The sequence below is a fragment of the Gastrolobium bilobum genome, unplaced genomic scaffold (genome assembly GCF_033153095.1).
Source record: "Gastrolobium bilobum isolate Gb01-03AN ecotype WA unplaced genomic scaffold, APGP_CSIRO_Gbil_v1 utg36511, whole genome shotgun sequence".
NCBI classification, from domain to species: domain Eukaryota; kingdom Viridiplantae; phylum Streptophyta; class Magnoliopsida; order Fabales; family Fabaceae; genus Gastrolobium; species Gastrolobium bilobum.
Genome location: NW_026895440.1, coordinates 125396 through 144620, shown reverse-complemented (window position 1 = coordinate 144620; position 19225 = coordinate 125396). Strand labels below are relative to the sequence as shown.

Here is a 19225-nt window from a genome sequence, read left to right as displayed (position 1 = left end):
TGAAGTACTAGACACCACGAACACTCCCTCGAAATCTGAGCTCGTTCTGACGAAGTGGCACCGTAAAAAAAATCTCATCTCCTTTTCTTTTTCTCTCTCCCGCGCGACGCTCTCCCTTTCTTTGACTCTCCATTTTTTTTCCTGCCTGCTGCGTTCTCTTTCCTTTTGCTTTCTTTTTTAAATTGAAACAAAAGATAAAGGTGGAAAACAAAGCAAATCGGCCATGGGCCCTACCACTAATAAAGGTCACGGACCTAATAGTACGCTCATATTCTCAATTTTTAACATGAGCTAAATTTGTTTGGATTGGAAAATTAACCAGAGTATCCATTGGAGTTTTTTTAATTGAAATGCTTAATATGTCAATGTTAAAATGTTTAGTTAGCACCAACAAAGCCCAACACAATTTGTAGATAGCTTAGTTCCTTAAACATGCTGACAGGAGTTCGATCTTTGGCTATGTGTATGGAAAAGACTTTGTTGAGAAATGTTTATCCATTTAATATGATCTTTTGCCTCGAAAGGATTAGACTTTGGCTGTTGGCTGTTGGATATCTTCGGAAACCAAAAAAAATATTTAGTTAGCTGAAGTTGATATTAAATCTAAAGTTTGTTTGCTCTCTGGAAGTTGAGTGAAATATAATTGAGTTTGCAAGGCTCACAAATGAGATTGCCTTCGTATGATTTATTGAATTTGAACTTTATTTGCATTGGATCATAATAATATGCATATACGTGTTTGTGAGTAATAAGTTTGAATGATGAGTCTGGTGTCAAGAAACATGAATTTACCTTTTGTTCGAGTCAACTAAACACAAATTGGATAAATAACTTTGATGTGAAAGCATCTTTTTTTTTTTTTTTTGGTATCCTATGTGAAAGCATCTTTATTACAAGACTATAGTGCAAAAATGGATCCCAGGTTGTAATTTTAATTAAGGTTATTCTAAGTTTCTTTTGAACTCTTTAGCTATTTTAAATATTGTTTAAGTTTCATTTTGTTTCACTTTTTTTTTCTAATCTGCAATTTCTGTCAAAATTCCAAAATGTTACAAACTTTTTGCTATAACTTCCATTTAAATGCTTTGCTTTATTTTTCTTTTAGAGCAGTTGCAAAATTCTCACAAACAATTAAGATCTTGAGAGAATGATATTATACTGGCACATAAACTTGTATAATAGTTAATAAGCCATCAGTGGTCACATTAAAATGAAAACACGAGATGATTTATTCGCAACCTAATTATTATTTTATTAAACATTTTATTTAAAAATAAAATATAGATTGAATATTTTGACTCTGATATAAGATTAAAAAATTTAATACCTCATCTCAATCGTTGATGTCCGTACATTTATCAGTTGCAATTTATTTAGAATTAATAATTAATTAATAAATATAACTCAATAAACTACAAACATCAAATGTACAGAAATCAATGATTGGGATGATGAGTAAAATTTCTTAATCGTATATCAAAGTCAAGTAATCTTTTCTCATATAAATAAAATTTAATTTATACAAATATTATAATCTAAAATGAGTTATTAGTATAGCGAAGATCATAATTATTATGTTTAAAAATTATTTATTAAATGCCGTGATAATAAATGATTTAGATAATAACAAAGAAAACCTTGGTCAAAATTAAACTTATATAACGATTAGAAGACGATATTTTTAAATGTATTATTGATTCTTTTGAATAAAGTTTCGTATTTTGAGGGAGAAACTGAAAACTGTTGAACGTTGACGCATTTGTTATTTTTTTATTTTATTTTATTTTATTTTATTTTTATTTTTTGTGTTTTCCCTCAAAATCAGGGCTGATTCGTCGTGGAACGCTGGCGCCCATTATACAATATTTTCTCAATGCAACGCAGTGGTCACGTGCGGTCTGAGGTATTTTCCCATCGTGTTTTTCCCTCCTTTCTCTGCCACAAAACAAAACCCATTTCACAAAGGACAGCGTGACAGAGACCTTCCTCAGCCATTACTCTATTAACTCAAATCTGAATCAAAGTTTCTCTCAACTTTTGCTAAATAGGTTCGTACACACACGCACAATCTTACACTTGCAGCCTTTCTCTCAGCCGTCTTTTCTATTTTTAATTAATACTCTTTTTTTATTTTTATTATTATTATTATTATACACAAAAATGTGCTCTTATCCTGGTTATGTTGAATGAAACATTAATGCCTCACAGTCAAGTGCAAAGAAACTAACTATTATTATTAGAAAAAAATTATTCTGATGTCATATAAGATCAAAATTTTTTCTTATATATCTTTTGATAATTGTGTTTTTTTTTTCTTCTTTTTTTCTTTTTTAGGTGGTTGTGTCCTTTTTTTTTTTTTTCTTTTTTTAAGTGGTGAAGCCTATAATTTTATCTTTATAACTGTTATTTATTTTTTTTAACAAGATATTAATAAAACCCGTACTATTGTTTTTACTCATTATCCTAAGATGCTGTCATAACCGTTAATTTATTCTACATGGACGGTGAAACCGTGAAAGGTTATCTTTATGTGATGAACTTATGTGACGTAAGAGGATGAAATACTCTTTCACTTGTCACCAGCACTCCCTCATTTTCTTTATTTCCTCTCCTGACTGTAATAACAACTCTCTTTCTACCTTTATTTTTACCCTTTTAACTCACTTTTTTCCGTTGAAGTTGAAACCTTTATTACAATAAAAAAAGAGTTACTAATCTCATGTTGTTTGAGATAGTTCTCTCATGTGTATGAGATAAAAATGTGAGATCCACACTTTAAAATAAATAAAAAAAGTTGGCACAAAATTCGATGAGCGTATAAAATGAGATAGTTATCTTCAATGAAATGAAAAAAATATTTCCCTAAAAAAACTCTAATAAACTATCATGCAATGCTATAGGAGATAATCATCTCCAGCTATAGACACAACTTGGAGGAATATTACCAAAATATTATTTTTTGACAATTTTTTATCCAAATTCCAGCGAACTACTTATTACTAGAATGTCACGTGATGTAATTCATTATGATCGGTGGCAAATTACGTTTGCCAATGATTGTGTGACATGTGACACATTTTCGCAAAAGAAAACTGACTAGACCAAGCTTGCTATTAATGGTAGTGAATTTAGTACGCAATGTGGTCACGTGTCACGAAATTATAAGCGACGAAGTTCGCTACCTATCATAACGAATTACGTCGTGTGACAATCCTGTAAAAAATACTATTCACATGACATTTAGATAAAAAATTTATCAAGAAGTTACACTTTGATCACTATTCCCAACTTGTATGAGTTCTACACTAAAAATTAAAAAAGATGAAAAAATATAAAGGCTCAAATTTGAACGGAATATCCATGATGCAACGCTTTCCCATGTAAAATGAAAAAAAAAAAAACATTGCCATTAAATAAAAGGAAAATAATTATCTCATGCAACAAAAACAAAGTAGTGAGTTCCACATTATTTTTTTTGTTTTTGTTTATAAATGGTGGACCTCATTATCTTGTCTATGTTGCATGAGATAATTATCTCATCCAACATGAGATTAATAGATCCCTAAATAAAACCAGTCCTCGCGTTTTTGTTCTTTTCTCTGTTTTTTTTTTTTTTTTTTCTGGGTGGTCTGAATTATGCCTTGTCAGAGAGGCTATTTACTGCCTCTGCCACAGTGATTTCATGTGGTATTGCCTCATCTCTCTCTCTCTCTCCTTTGTCACATTACCATTACAGTTACTTGACCCCTCCTTTGTTACTTCTGCATCAACAATGACTACTGGTATTACTGCCTGTTAGTACTCTCATTTATTTTCTCAGTCTATTATTTCTTCTTCTGGCTTCTGTCTTTGTGAGTGTTCATTTGCTTAGTTCCTTTGAGAGTAGTAGTCATGGCCACTCCCACAAGGGGCCCTTCCCTGACACTGCATTCTCCAAAGACACCACCGGGGTTCCCAGATTTGTATGGGAAACGCCGTGACATGGCCAGAGTTCACATGCTTGAAAGAGAGATAAGTTTTCTTGAGGTGGGTTTCATCTTCTTATATGTTCTCTCATTTCTTGTTTAAATTTTGATACTTTTCACATACCATTATTATATTCTAGTGTAAATTCAATTCACTGGTTGTGTAACTAAAAACTGAAACTTTATTATTACTCATAACTTTCTTCTATATGGAGGGAGTGTTAGATGTTATGTTAAGACTATTAATGTTTGCCAATTCTTCTTCACTGTGATTATGATCAAGACTTAACTTTTGAGTTTGAAACAGAGTGATGACTGTAGTGTTCATTGTTGAAATTGGATTTTAACTTATAATTGTGTGAATCCAAGGTATTCTTCAACTTATAATTGATTTTTCTTCCAGTGACCTTCTGGCCTGGGTTCTCAGGATTGTTACAGTTCCATCAATATTCAATAATTTAAACAATTACTCTAGCAGTGCAAGGTGGTGGCCAACCACTAGCATTTATTATGACTAGATAGTAAAATGATAAAACGTTACGGAATCTTTGAATTGTGCTTCTTGGATGCTGATTACGGGACTCACTGTCCTGTTAGAAAATTATAAAGACTAGCCAGTTTGTCATAGCTAGTTTTCTGCTTTTAATTGCTAAGGTTTTAAATATTAAATGTTTGTTATTTGAAATGATATATTTTATATTATTTTAAAGGAACTATCTTGTTTTGGTATATATTTATAGGGTTTAATTTTTTCATGTTGCATGAAAATTCAATTCTTATGTTGTAGCTCAACTAGTGGTGGGTCCCACATTTATTAAAAAAAAAAAAAAAAAAGCTTTGCACGCAAATCGAAGGGTCACAACATGAGAATTGAATTCTCATGCAACATGAGAAAATGTTTTCCCTATATTTATTTATCTTTTACTTTCTCTTTTTCATAAAATTAAAATTAAGAAGAGAGAGAAAACAAAAAACATTGAAGAAAAGAGAATATTAAAAATCAAGAAATATAAAATGATATAAAATTTTATATTTTAGAATGACAAATGTTTTCTCTGTTACATAGTTATGGAATGGCATAAAATTTAGGTTATATTAGAAAATTAAGTAAATAATGAAGAATGCTTTACATGGCAGCGTGGTACTACTGTCTAATTTGTCATTTTGCATTAACTTTGTCCGTAGACACATTTCAACCTAGTTAAATACCCTTTATTTACCAAAAATAAAATAAAAAATACCCTCTATCTCTGGCCCCTTCTGGTGTTAAATAAAATTTACTGACAAATTTGCATCTAACAGGAAGAGTTAAAATCTTCTGAAGGCCTTCAACCAGCTTCAAGATGCTGCAAAGAGTATGTCTATTTATGGAATTGCTTGTATACCATTTAGATTATGAAACTAGAGAAATTCCGCAAAATATTTTAATTATAGCTAGCTAAATTCACTTTGTTGATCGTATGCAACATTAATATTACAGGATTGCTGATTTTGTGATGGCAAACTCAGATCCTGTGTTACCTACGTAAGAAATGTTCATGTCAAACTTCCTTTGTTAGTTTAACAGAGAACATGATTCTTATGCCTTTCTCTTTCAAGCAGGAGCAAAAAGAACCGCCGGTCATGTAGCTTCTGGAAGTGGCTGTGGTACCATTTTTTATTTTTTATTTTTTTGAAATAAATATGTTACATGATTTATATATACCAACCATTTGTTGAGTGTTGATTTAACAATTGTCATGGTTTTAACAATGGGGAGTTCTAATGAATGTGCAGCATGTACCTATAATTCATATATTAAAATTTGGTTGCCACGTACATAGATTAAACGGGTTTTATATAATAAAATGATAAAATGGCATAGATAATTACTCATGATTCTCAATAAAAATTATGTAGAATTTTGCATATTTTATATCTGATGTAATTTTAGTAATCTGTTGTTTCCCATTCTTGAGATTTTTTAATATCTGTGTCATGCTTTTACAAACAGTTAGCCAGAAGGAGGACTCGTTCTCTGAAGAGTTCTCTGGTTTAGCTTTGATGAGTGACACACTGAACTATGCCTAACTTTAAAGATTATGGCATGTTTTCAAGTCCCTCTGATATTTTGCCTCATACAAGCATATGGTACTGAATCTAATATACATTGTATATCTGAGATACACTCCTTATATGTCTGAGTTAAACCAGATAATGATTCACAAGCTGGTTTAGCTTCATTTCTTGGAACAGCAACTTCTAACTAACAGAATAAGCCTTATCCCATAACTAGATTGGAATAAAGCAAGTGACTTTTTTGTGCAGTGGAATGCCCTGCTTTAACTTGTCATGGATCTTCTGTTGGTGCTGTGATGGGTGCTCTGAACATCTAAAATGGCCAAGCTGCTGTTGCCACTGCAAGCCATGCTGCAATTGGATTAGTAGTTGTCTTCCATCTATCAATTGCTCCTTACCCAAGTGGGGTTGTTGCTCAGGTCAAAAATCACATTGCTGTAAAGATAAATGTGGTTGCAAAAATTGTTGTATTGTCCCAAGTTGCAATTTTGGGTGGCCTTTTCCCTCTTGCTGCTTGTGCAAATGCTCTTGCTCTTGTTCTTGCCCAAGCTGTCCAAAAATTCGCCCATGTTGCTGCTGTACAAAGTCCTGTTGGAAACCTTGCTGTTCATGTTGCTAGTATAGTAAAAAAAAAAAATAGTATAAAGCTATTGTCTTCAAAAATTGCATTTATAATAGCAAGAGTATAAATTTGGAAAAATATAAAGGTTTATGACTTATGAGTGTTCTGTTAAAATTTTCACCATGTGGATACAAGAAGCAAATGTAATATGTCCATTACAAATTGTGGGTCAGATAAGTTTTGATCATTCATTAGCTGTCACAATCTCCAGTATTACATGTGAAATGGAAGACTCGAGTGGGAATTTACAGCTTATTCATTTGTTCCAAGCGTCTTTCAGCGTAGAGGGCAGTAATGAATATACCTTGATTGTTAAAGTCAATTCTTATCTGGTAAATATTTTGCAGCGTAACTTTAGAAACTAGTGTTAACTTCTTTGTATGCATAAAACTTTTAATACTATTGCTACTAAACTAATCACGGTTGATTTCAGTCAATTTAATGATTATAATTTTTGAAAATTAATAAATTAATAAGTGAGATTCAAAAAAATATAACCGTTGAAGAGAATTAAGAATAATTAATTTAGTAATAAGAGTAGTAAAAATTTTCCGTAGTAAGTATAAGTGTATAACCGGTTCTGATTTATTTTAGTTTAAAATGGAGTAATTTATTTGAGTAAATATCACTTTCGGTCCTCAGCAAATTTCTTGATGCCCGCTTTAGTCCCTAGCAAATAAAAAGGCTATTTGTGGTCCCTAAGAAATTCAAAGTGGACCCATATTTATCCTTTTGAGGGATTAATGTGGGTCTTTTTTGAATTTGTGATGGATCACGATTTCAACTAAATTGTTCCATTTTGAATTTGTCAGGGACCACAAATAGTCTTTTTATTTGCTAGGGACTAAAGCGGGAATCGTGAAATTTGTTGAGGACCAAAAAGGGTATTTACTCAACTTATTTTTGTTGTTGGGTTGCATCCTAACTAATAGCTATAGCATTTACCCTAGTGGTAAGTTTTTGATCCAACATTTAGTATCTTTTGTTTTAATAGTAAGCCCTTCATCTAAGACTAGTAAAATTTTAATTGGAGTAATTATCTTTATTAATTTCGATTGATGATGAAAACTTTATAATTAACTCTTAAATTATAAAAAGAAAAAAACTTGCTTATTAAAGTTTTAAAAAGAATTCAAGATGGAATGATATTTTAAAATTTTGAGAAGAAAAAGATATTTACACATGACTTCGGCAACAAAGTAAGTGGTGCTTAGGGGTGGTAAACGAATCAGGGATATTTGACCCGACTCGTAAAGACTTGAGTTTATGTCTAAAATTGGTTGTTGGAACCAGTCTTGGCTTTATATAAAAGCTCGTTTAATAAAAGCATATCAGGCTTCAATTCAAAAGTCTGACCTTAGAGCCTCTAATATACTAACTTTATTTTTATTTTAATTTTTTATACTACTTGTAATAGCTTTTTCTCTCTCTTTCCTCAAATCATTTCACCTTATTTTATTGGTCAAACAGACTTTTTGAATGATTTTTTTCTATATTATGTTGTTTGGATATACATTGAATTTATGAATTTTTGTGGAATTATTAGTGTTGTTGATTGTATAATTTGTTTGGATAAATTTTTGTTGTCTTATTTTATTTTTAACAGATTAACAGGTCAAACCAGACTTTTATTTTTATACATAAATTAGGCCACATGCCGATAATTATATTCATAATAGTTAACAAGTTAGGCTAGACTGACGCATTTGAATACAGACTTAGTCTTTTAAAATCAAAATTCGGCCTGACTCTGCTCGTTAACACCTCTAATGGTGGTTATAATTACTGGCTTATCACTCTTTTACTTATTTGGTTATTATTAGGTTAATTTAAAACCAACTATTGAAAAAAAAATTAACTATCATTAATTGTAAATTAATTTAAAAATAATCAAACATATAATAAGAGCAATAAATTTAAAATAATAATAAAAATAATTTTTCTCAATAAAAAGAATCGCAAAAAATAAATTAATGGCCCAAAATTTATTGGGCTTTTTGTCTCGTTCATTGATTTGAACTTTGAAGTGAGGGAGAATATTTTTTTTCTTTCTCATTTTAATCCCTGCAATATTGTGATCGGTGAAAATCGAATGGCAGCGAAATATGTGATTGCTATGAACAACCTTTTCTGCATAACTGACACACAACACATGAAATGTCTTTTCCCTTCATCACATATATTTGCTCAGGGGCTGAAGAATCTGGGGACTGCAACCATTTTGACACGTTTTGACAAAAAAATTACCAGAATGTCACGTGAACAGTAAAAATTTTCAAATTGCTACGCGGTATAATAAGCTACACAGTGTAGCGAAATATGTCACGTCAGAACCAAAAAGTGCCATGTGTCAAAATTGTTGAAATTCGCTACCTTATGTAGCGAATTTCAACATTCTTACACATGACACTTTTTGGTTCTATTCATTTTGACGTGGCATATTTCGCTATACTGTGTAGCAAATTACTTGCATGCATAATTTGCTACAATGTGTAGCGAATTATGCCGCGTGACAATTTGGAAAATTTTACTGTTCGCGTGACATTCTGATAATTTTTTTGCCAAAGCGTAACATTTTAGTCACTATCTCAAGAATCTGTTGGATGTGGAAATAGACACTTCGATGTAATTAGGCATTTGAATTCCAAAGGAATTGTTACCTCTGAAAGGACACAAGTTGTACTATTGTAGAAGAACTAGATAACACCTTTACTCTCCGAATAAATAGCAGTCATGTGCATCCGAGAGACTGAAAAAGTAAACAATTAGACACCCTGTAGATATCCGAGGAGTGTTTCCATATTTGTGAACTTGATCATCTGAGTTAAGAGGTGATTTGGGCCATTAAAAAATTCGAGTTACAAATTATAAATTGAGTAAATATCTTTTTTGGTTCTCAGCAAATTTGACGATGCCTGCTTTAGTTTCTAGTAAATAAAAAGACTATTTGTAGTCCTTAAAAAATTCAAAATGGATCCATTTTAATCCTTTTAAGGAACTAATGTAGGTCTTTTTTAAATTTGCGAGGGACCACAATTTCAATTAAATGGATCTATTTTGAATTTTTTTAGGGACCACGAATAGCTTTTTTATTTGATAGGGACTAAAGCGGGTATCGTGAAATTTATCGAGGATCAAAAAGGATATTTACTCTTATAAATTTATACGTGTTAATTTATTTATATTTAATTCAGACGAAAGTGAAATTAACCACTAAGACACACACACAACTCACATTTATTAATTCTAATTCATTGGAGATTAGAATTAACTTGAACCAAACTACACATACTCTTACATTATTAATAATTCATTTTACTTACATCCATCAATTGTTAGATACAAGTAAAACTAATGATCAATTCATGTAATAATTTTTATTCTTGCACCAATATAAGTACATCTCTCCGTATGTATATAATATTTAAGAAGTTATTCAAGTGCAAATTTCGACAGTTGAAGTTGGAAGTGCAATAAAGTAGTAAGGTACAATTGTTGAATGAGTTTGGAGGATCAAGTTTGTGGAATCAAACGAGTCCTTTTCTTAAGGGGATACTTGGTGTAGCCAACCCGTTTATGTACCATCAACACGTCCTTGTTTTGTAACATTACTTTTACTGGGTACACATTACTAAACAAAAGAAAAAGAGCATCCCCTCATTCCCTCTTTTCAATCTCAACTTGTTTTTTTTTTAGAATTCCCCACCAAAAAGAAAAAGAAAAAAACACAACCTTCTAAATCGTCCATCCAACTAATAATGTTATGCTGTTGATGGCAACAAAGCCTCAAAAGCAGCTCCTTTCTTTTCGTCACTCTAGGCAAAGGCTTGTTTGGGCTTGAAATAGTGATAACAACTAAACCCACAAACTCACAACTCTGTCCAAGCAAAAGCAACTGGGCTCCTAACTTGGTGCTGTGCATTGCTCCACATAATGCTCCCAAATCCAGACCTAACCGAAGCATCAGCACCCTTCTTGGACACAAAGGTCGCAGTGTACCTTCGTTTTTCCCCTACTTTTCCAAACACAAGCCTGGTGGGATTCACCGTTATCCCCACCGTTGATGGCCCGTCAACGGCCACATGATAGACAGATCCAGCATCACCAACGTTTGTCAGGGTGCGCGTGTATCTCACAACCCTTTTGCCTCCAAACAAGACCGAGAATGATGGGTAATTCAATTGGCCAGGATCAGAATATTTCATGGTACAATTGACACCAGGTTGCTTAACAACAAGTTGTATGTGCTCAGGTGTGTAGTCCAAGGAGCACAAGAACGCAATGTAATCACTGGCTGAAGCATCATAGACAAGGCCCGGAGAGAATGCTTTCTGTGGGTTAACATGGCCCGCACCGTGAGCCCATGGAGTTGAAAAGGCTTCTCCTGATGCATCATGGAGTGGTGACTTGGTGTTGTCATGGGTATATGCTGTTGTCATGAGTGCAGATTTTATTGCGCTTGGGCTCCAATCTGGATGAGCTGCTTTCAACAATGCACCCAACCCACTTATATGTGGACAAGACATCGACGTACCTACATACAAAAAACATTACTCGTTACAATTTACAAACAAACAAGTAACTAACAACTGCCGAGAGAGAGAGAGAGTACCTGACATAATGTTGAATTGTGTTTTACGAGTGTCCTGAGATAACCCAGAAGGCCCAATAGATTCTGACCATCCGGCTAAGATGTTAACACCAGGCCCAATAACATCCGGTTTTAGTATCTGCCTAGTCACCGTATTGGGCCCTCTCGAACTGAACGCTGCCACCACAGGGGATGGTCTAACGTTCAAAACGGTCCCACCGAAACTCAGCATTGCCGTTGGATTACGATCTGAACCCGCATACTCCCTGATCTGATCACCCACGATTCTCCCAACCGCTACAGCCGGTAGCAAGTGACTATCCGCCACCAACTCCTCGCCGTTCGCCGCCGTGTTCGCCAGTATCATCCCAACCCCACCTGCATCCAACACGACCTTACCTTTCTCCACGCGCGCATTAAGCCCCCTGTCGCAAATAACTATCTTCCCACGAACCACGGCCGGGTCAAGCGAACCGGGAATACAAATGCTAGCCGATTGGTTCGAGTTCGAGTTCGAGTTCGAGTTCGAGCTCGACCCTTTGTTATAAACCAAACCCACCGGTTCACTCCCCATTCCCTTCCCACTGTAAAGCGAAACCCCAGCGAACCGTTTCTTGTTTCCTAACAATGCGAAAGCCGGGAAATCCCGGTCCAGGGTCCCAGCCCCAACGGTCATAATCCACGGCGCTACATTCGCAAGTGACGCCTTACTAGGCCCGCTATTCCCGGCGGAGCAGGAAACAAAGATCCCTCGCTCCACCGCCGCGAATGCTCCGATTGCGATGGTGTCGCGGAAATAAGGGGCGGAGCCGCCGCCGAGGGAGAGGGATAACACGTCGACGCCGTCCTGGATCGCGCGGTCCATCCCGGCGAGAATGTCGGAGGCGAAGCAACCGTCGGACCAGCAAACCTTGTAACCAGCGACACGCGCCTGCGGCGCCATGCCTCTGGCGGTTCCGCTGGCGTAGCCGAGGAGGCTAGCATTTGCCACGTGGGACCCAGCGGCGGTGCTCGCGGTGTGGGTCCCGTGACCGTCCCTATCGCGAGGTGACATAGGCTCTTTCTCGGCGCCGCTCCCCGCCGCCATGTGGAACCCCCTGGAGAAGCTTCGTGCGCCGATGAGCTTTTTGTTGCAGAGAGAAGGTGAAAAATCAGGGCCCTTCTCACACTCGCCGCGCCACCGCGCTGGTATCTCCGGCATTCCGGCGTCGACGAAGCTCTGAGATTCGGGCCATATTCCGGTGTCTAACACCCCTATGATAACATCGTGGGACGCTTGGTCCAGTTCCTGTGTACGATGGCCTTCCCATAACCCTGTTTGGATTTCGAGACCCAGAAACTGTGGTGTGCGTGTGGTGTGAAGTTGGTACACTGTGTCCTCGTAGAGGCCAAGAACCGCATCAGATCTTAACAGTTCCTGGGCTTGGTGAGTGTCAAGGGATGCGGCGAAACCGCTGTATGCGTCGGTGTAGGAATATAAGAGGGGATCGGAATCTGTGGAAGTGAAAGTTGACAGTGATTGAAGACTGGCTGAGTACCAGTCATGGTGGGTGGTGTACATGGAAGGCTTTTCATGGTGCTTCATGTGAACTATGTATGTCTTCTTGGTTGCAGCATTGGATATTGATGATGATGACGATGATAGGAAGAGAAGGAAGCAGAAGAAGAAGAAGAAGAAGAAGAAGGTGGGAATGGAAGAACCCATTTCATGTGGGTTCGTTCAGAGAAGAGAAATGAGTGAAGGAACAAAGTGTGTCGTCGTTTGTATTTAATGGTTATATTAAGATAATGAGAAAATGGGGGAAAAGAAAAAAGAAGGGAATAAAAACTGGGGTTGGGTGTAGCAATGGGAGTGTCAGAAAAAAATGGGAGACTCTTGTCGGTTTTTATAACAAGGTTGGAGTTGAGGTGTCTCTTTATTTTCTTTATTTATTCCGATTCTTCCATGTGGTCGTCCGTGCCGTTACCTGTTTTTGACTCCATTAGACGTATAAAATCCCTATTCTATCCCTATTCAAAATCCCAGTCTTCACTGCATGTTAATGTTTAGGAGGTAAAATTATTTTGTTTTATACATATAGGTTCGTTTTTTCTGCACTTACTCCAGATAACTTATCTGCAGTAAGTTCAATACGACATCGTTTTGGGGCGAAAATTATGGTATTTTTGTAATTTTAATTTATTTCAGGGTTATAATAGTCTTTATATTTATAATTTTTTAAGATTTCAATACTAAAACGACGTCGTTTTGGAAATAAATGCAGATAACTTATCTGCATTAAATGCAGAAATATTTTTCCATATATATATATATATATATATATATATATATATATATATATATATATATATATAAATAGGATATTCTACTTATCAGTTTTTCTGTCTACCTTTGCCTACGACTTTAAAATACCATTAGATCAGAATCTTAACTAATATTTATCTTTCTCTCTCTTCGTAAGATTCTGATCTAGCGGTGTTAGAGAGTGATAGCCAACGGTAAACAGAAAAAATGGTAGGTAGAATATCATATTCCATATATATATATATATATATATATATATATATATATATATATATAGGGAAAGATTATACTTAGTACCTATTTTTCTTAGTACTTGTTACTACCAAATCTTAACTGTTGATTTTCGTCAATCTAACGATTGTAATTTATGGGATCATATTTATTAATTAATTATTAATTTACAATAAATTATAACCGTTAGATTGACAGAAATCAACGGTTAAAATTTAGTAGTAAGAGGTAGTAAGTATAACTTTTTCCATATATATATATATAAAATAATTTTATTTCTTATAAAATAAGAAATATTAAACTCTCACTTTATACGAGAAAACCATTTGTGACACTTTAAATAAAATGGCGTTATTTGATATATAATCAATAAATTTTTTTATTTTTTTTTTTGGTGTGGCTAAGGGTGCGAAGCACCCAGCTAATCAATAATTTTTTTATTTTGTCTCTTTGACTTCAAAATTTATGATTGATATTACATATTTCAGTCTTAAAATTGTGTTTACTAAGTTGCCAGTTTTGCGCATGGAATTGGATTTGCAATAGCCAATAAGCCTTCAAAATATAATTAGATATTTTAATTTTAATTATTTTATTTAGTGTATATTTTAAAATTAAAATGAAGAAGTAATTAATTTATATTATATATAATTATTGATTCAGATCTTAAAACTAAATTTTTAATTTGAATTCGCTTTTTCTACGTCCATGTAAATAACTTATCTACGTTGAGTCTAAAATGAAGTCGTTTTGAAGCGGAAATCAATGTATTATAATTTATTTCAGGGATATAATAGTCTTTTTATTGTAATTTTTTAACTCAAAACGACGTCGTTTTGGGAGCGAATGTAGATAACTTATGTATATTCGCTTTAGAAACATTAAAGCCTTTAAATATTTAAGACAAGAGTTAAATAAATATTTTAAATTTTATTTATTATATTTGTCATTTGCACATTATAAAAATCATTGTCTGGCATCTTCTAAGTACCATCGTTGCAATCCAATCAATTCAATGAATATTAAGAACGCTGGGTTAAAAAAAATTAAAATCATACTGCAATACTAAAAAAAAAAAAAATCAATTAGATTGAATTGATTTTTAATTCTAATTTTAAGGGCTAATACAATCCAACTAAAAATAAGTGAAATGGACATTAAATTTAAAAATGTCCCGTAAGATCAACAATTAATATATGCAGTTTATTATTAAAAAAATTAGTTTATGTTTTAACATGGTGAATTGAGAATTTTAAGATTTTTTCGACTATTAATTTAGTAGTTAAATTAGTATATTTTAAATTAAAATTGTTAGGTTAGGTTAAGTTAAAAGGAGGGCCTGAGTTATTACCAAAAAAAAAAAAAAGAGGGCCTGTGTTCATATTCTGTTACAACAATTAGCTTATAGAGGATTTCTTTTAAGCGTAACTCAATTAAAAAAATTAATCTTCTAATCTAATTAACCTTTATTCATAAAAAAGAATTGAATATTTGATAATTGTATATTTTGAAAGTTTGGTTTTGGCAAAGGTTTTTTCTTTTCTTCCGGAAGCTATTTTTAAAAATATTTTTCATTACAAACGAATATTTGAATCTTAACATTCAATAAAAATTGAAGTCTTAAAAAAAAGTAAAAATCTAATTTTTTTTAAGCTAATTGTTTTATTCACTAGAAATTAAAAGTCCAAAGTCAAATTTGTTCTATCCTAAAAGGATCGAGATGTCTATTTTATTTTTTTTGGTGAGGTGATCGAGATGTCTATTACTGAAAAAGAATTTGGATAATCTCAGAATATATGGAGTTGATATATATATATATATATATATATATATATATATATATATATATATATATATATATGAAAAAATATTTCTCCGGCAACTTGACACACAAATAATGTTACGCACAATGTTACGACCACATCTTAACCGTTGATTTTCGCCAATCAACGGTTATCATTTATTGCGAATTAATAATAAAGGGTTTTATAAGAGTTATGTTGTAGGAAAAGTGATTGTGTAATGTTATAGAGATTCGTTTTGCGTGCCTTAATTTTTTATTTATTTTTTTGTTTTAAAAAGTGTGGGCCCCACAAAATGTTGTGAGTGTAGGAAAGTTTGTTGTGTTATGTTAAAGGATAAAACGAAAACCCAATAATAAATTAATGAGTTTGATTTGAAAAATGATAACCGTTGATTGACGAAAATCAACGGTTAAGATGTGGTCGTAACATTGTGCGTAACATTATTTGTGTGTCACAATATCCTATCTCATTATATATATATATATATATATATATATATATATATATATATATATATATATATATATATGGCAAAATGATTTGTAATGTGTGAGTGCATATAAGCATTAGTGCAGTCACCTAAAAACTATGTTGTTTTGGTTAGGATAAAGGAAGTTCGCGTTCAAAATTAATTATAGCAAATAAAATAATATATTTATTTTCACCTTTGTATGGTTATGATTCCCCATATTTAATGTTTTCATATTATAAAATGACGTAATTTTATATGACTGCACAAATCCTTAGGTGAAGTCATTGTACATCCGCTAAACCATATATATATATATATATATATATATATATATATATATATATATATATATATATATATATATATATATATATATATATATATATATATATATATATATATATATATATATATATATATATATATATATACGGGGTTTACATTTCTGCAGTTGTTGTACGTGCAACAATCAAATACTTGCCATATATATACTTGAAAGCATTAAATGCGGGGAATCATAATCATACAAAGGATGAAAACATTAAATGTGAGGAATCATAACCATACACTTGTTGTTGTTGTACATAAAGCGGCTGCAGAAATGATTTTACCTATACATACATATATATATATATATATATATATATATATGGGTTTAGCGGATATAAAGTGACTGCACCTAAGGATTGATCCAGTCATATAAAACTACGTCGTTTTATAATGTGAAAGCATTAAATATGAGGAATAATAATCATACAAATATGGAAATAAATATAAAATATTAAATATGGGGAATCATAACCATACAAAGGTGGAAATAAATATAATATTTCTATTTACTATAATTAATTTTAAACGCGAACTTCCTTTATCCCACCCAAAACGACGTACTTTTTACGTGACTGCACCAATGCTCATATGCAGTCACATTACAAATCATTTTGCCTATATATATACATATGTATATATATAGATAGATATATAGCTGATACAAATGAGAAGAAAGCTAAACTAAGCTAAACAAACTGACAACAGAAAATAAATAAGATAACAAACTAGCTAACAAATTCCATCAGCTACTAACTTATATTTACAACTGAACCACCAACAAAAAGAAACCCTACTAATAACGTGGTAGTGGTGATACCCCATCAAGTTGGAAGGCGAATATCCATGAGCCCTAACTTGGATAAAATGGACTGAAATGGTGCTGGATGTAAAGCTTTGGTGAACACATCAGGCAACTGTATAGTGGTGGAAATGGGAAGAAGATGAATCAACCCAGCTTGGATCTTCTCTCGTATTATATGACAATCCAATTCGGTATGTTTACTTTGCTAATGAAAACTGGGATTATGAGCTAAGTAGATAGCTAATCGAGAATCACAATAAACCGAGGCTGGTGTAGAGAAGGGAACACGAAGATCTGCCAAAAGATATCAAACCCATTGAATTTCACATGTACAGTGCACGGTATTCTGCCTTTATGGAAGATTGAGAAATAGTTGTTTGTTACTTTGACCTCAATGAAATAAGAGCAGAACCTAGAAATAAGCATAAACCATAAACTAATTTCCTTGTGTCCAAACAACATCCCCAATCAGCAATAGCAAACCCGTAGAGAGTGAGCTTTTGTTGTTGGGAAAGAATAAACATTTGCTTGGTGAGCCTTTGATATAACGGAGAACCCTAGTTGCTTCTTGTATATTATCCGCCATAGGGTTCGAAACATATTGGCTGAGTTGCTGAATAGCAAATGACAAGTCTGGACGTGTGGTAGTGAGATAAAGTAAACGTCCCAGTAAACTGTGATAGGCAGAAGGATCTGAGTAAGGAGACCCTTGTTCTCATTGAAGTCTTTTCAAAGGATCCATGGGTGTGGAGCTGGGTGTAACACCCCGTGTTAACCCGGTTTATTATCATGTCATCGTATTAAGCAACGCTTAATATAAAAATGCTGAATAACTTTTTCTATTCAATTATGACCTCATTATACTTAGCCAAGTTGATTATTAGAATCCAATTACAAAATATCGCTTGTATGTGATTGCAATCCAGCAACTAACTGAAATACCTCATAACATAGATGTGAGTATCTAAGTCACGGATCTACAACACGTAGTCCAAACAATATCCTGATACATTATTAATCATAACTAGAAACAACTAAACATAAAGTCAAGTCAATGTGGCATGGACAGTCCCCATACTCATCAACTAAGGCAACAAAGCCCCACAGCAGTCTCAACAATAACATCATGAAGCTAAAAGCATAAAAGGCAACAGCTAATATCCAGCATCCAACATAAGCAGCATAACAGCATATAATCAGCTAAGTTGCGGCCTCATGCAGCTAGAGGTCTCAACCCCCGCATTATCTGAACCTGAAATATGTGCCCCAACATGGGGTGAGATCTCTAAAAAGAAATCTCAGTAAGACAAGGGGTCTTCAAGGATCTTCCACCCCAAGCTCACTTACATGTGCAATATTAGTACAAAAGCAGTTCAATAGTATAAGTTCCAAAATAAGTGCGATGCAACAGATAATCATGTCATGTGTGTTCTAACAATTCTACTGATCAGAGAAATGCAGGAATACGTCTATTACCCACATAATACCAGCCCATGTTGTACCCGCCCCTAGTACCACCCCATGGTTTTCTGGCTAGGCGAAAAAAAACCACATACATATCATAAGCATTTTGCACTTAACAGCTCCATAGCATTTCAATAAAACAGTACATGAAAACACATCATGCATATAAACCATCCCCCATGGGACATGGTGGAACAAACAAAGGCTAAACCGAGAACAAGAAAGCTTACCTTGCAAGCTAACAATCCAATGCCAAGAGTCCAATCAAAGATCAAAGCCCAACACAGCAGAATCACAATCTGATTTGGGACCAGCAATTATATCAATAACCATAGATCATAAGCATAAACATCAAGACAACGCTTCTCTTTTATGTTTCATGTCTTAAGGCTTCTCACAAAGCCACAAGCCCTTAATCCCTTGATTCTGGCTTAACTTAGTCATTACAGAAGTTCAATTTCCACAAACTAGGGTCCACAAACCCATAACTCAGTTATGTATGAATAGTATCGTCACTGTTCACGCAAACCCAGAATATCCGGATATATGTCGGGATGCATATCCGGATATCATATCCAGA

General features: G+C 33.6%; 2 protein-coding genes across 2 annotated transcripts; one reads left to right on the top strand and one right to left on the bottom strand.

Moving 5' to 3' along the window:
• Positions 1-3891: 3891 nt before the first annotated feature.
• Positions 3892-6642, top strand: LOC133311516 (guanine nucleotide-binding protein subunit gamma 3-like). Its single transcript, XM_061512575.1, has 5 exons — positions 3892-4026; positions 5268-5320; positions 5446-5490; positions 5568-5612; positions 6273-6642. The coding sequence occupies exons 1-5, from the start codon at positions 3892-3894 to the stop codon at positions 6640-6642; spliced, it is 648 nt and encodes a 215-aa protein (XP_061368559.1).
• A 3872-nt stretch (positions 6643-10514) lies between these two features.
• On the bottom strand, positions 10515-12941 carry LOC133311506 (subtilisin-like protease SBT1.8). Its single transcript, XM_061512565.1, has 2 exons — positions 11258-12941; positions 10515-11179 (listed from the first exon to the last, which is right to left on the bottom strand). The coding sequence occupies exons 1-2, from the start codon at positions 12939-12941 to the stop codon at positions 10515-10517; spliced, it is 2349 nt and encodes a 782-aa protein (XP_061368549.1).
• Positions 12942-19225: the final 6284 nt, after the last annotated feature.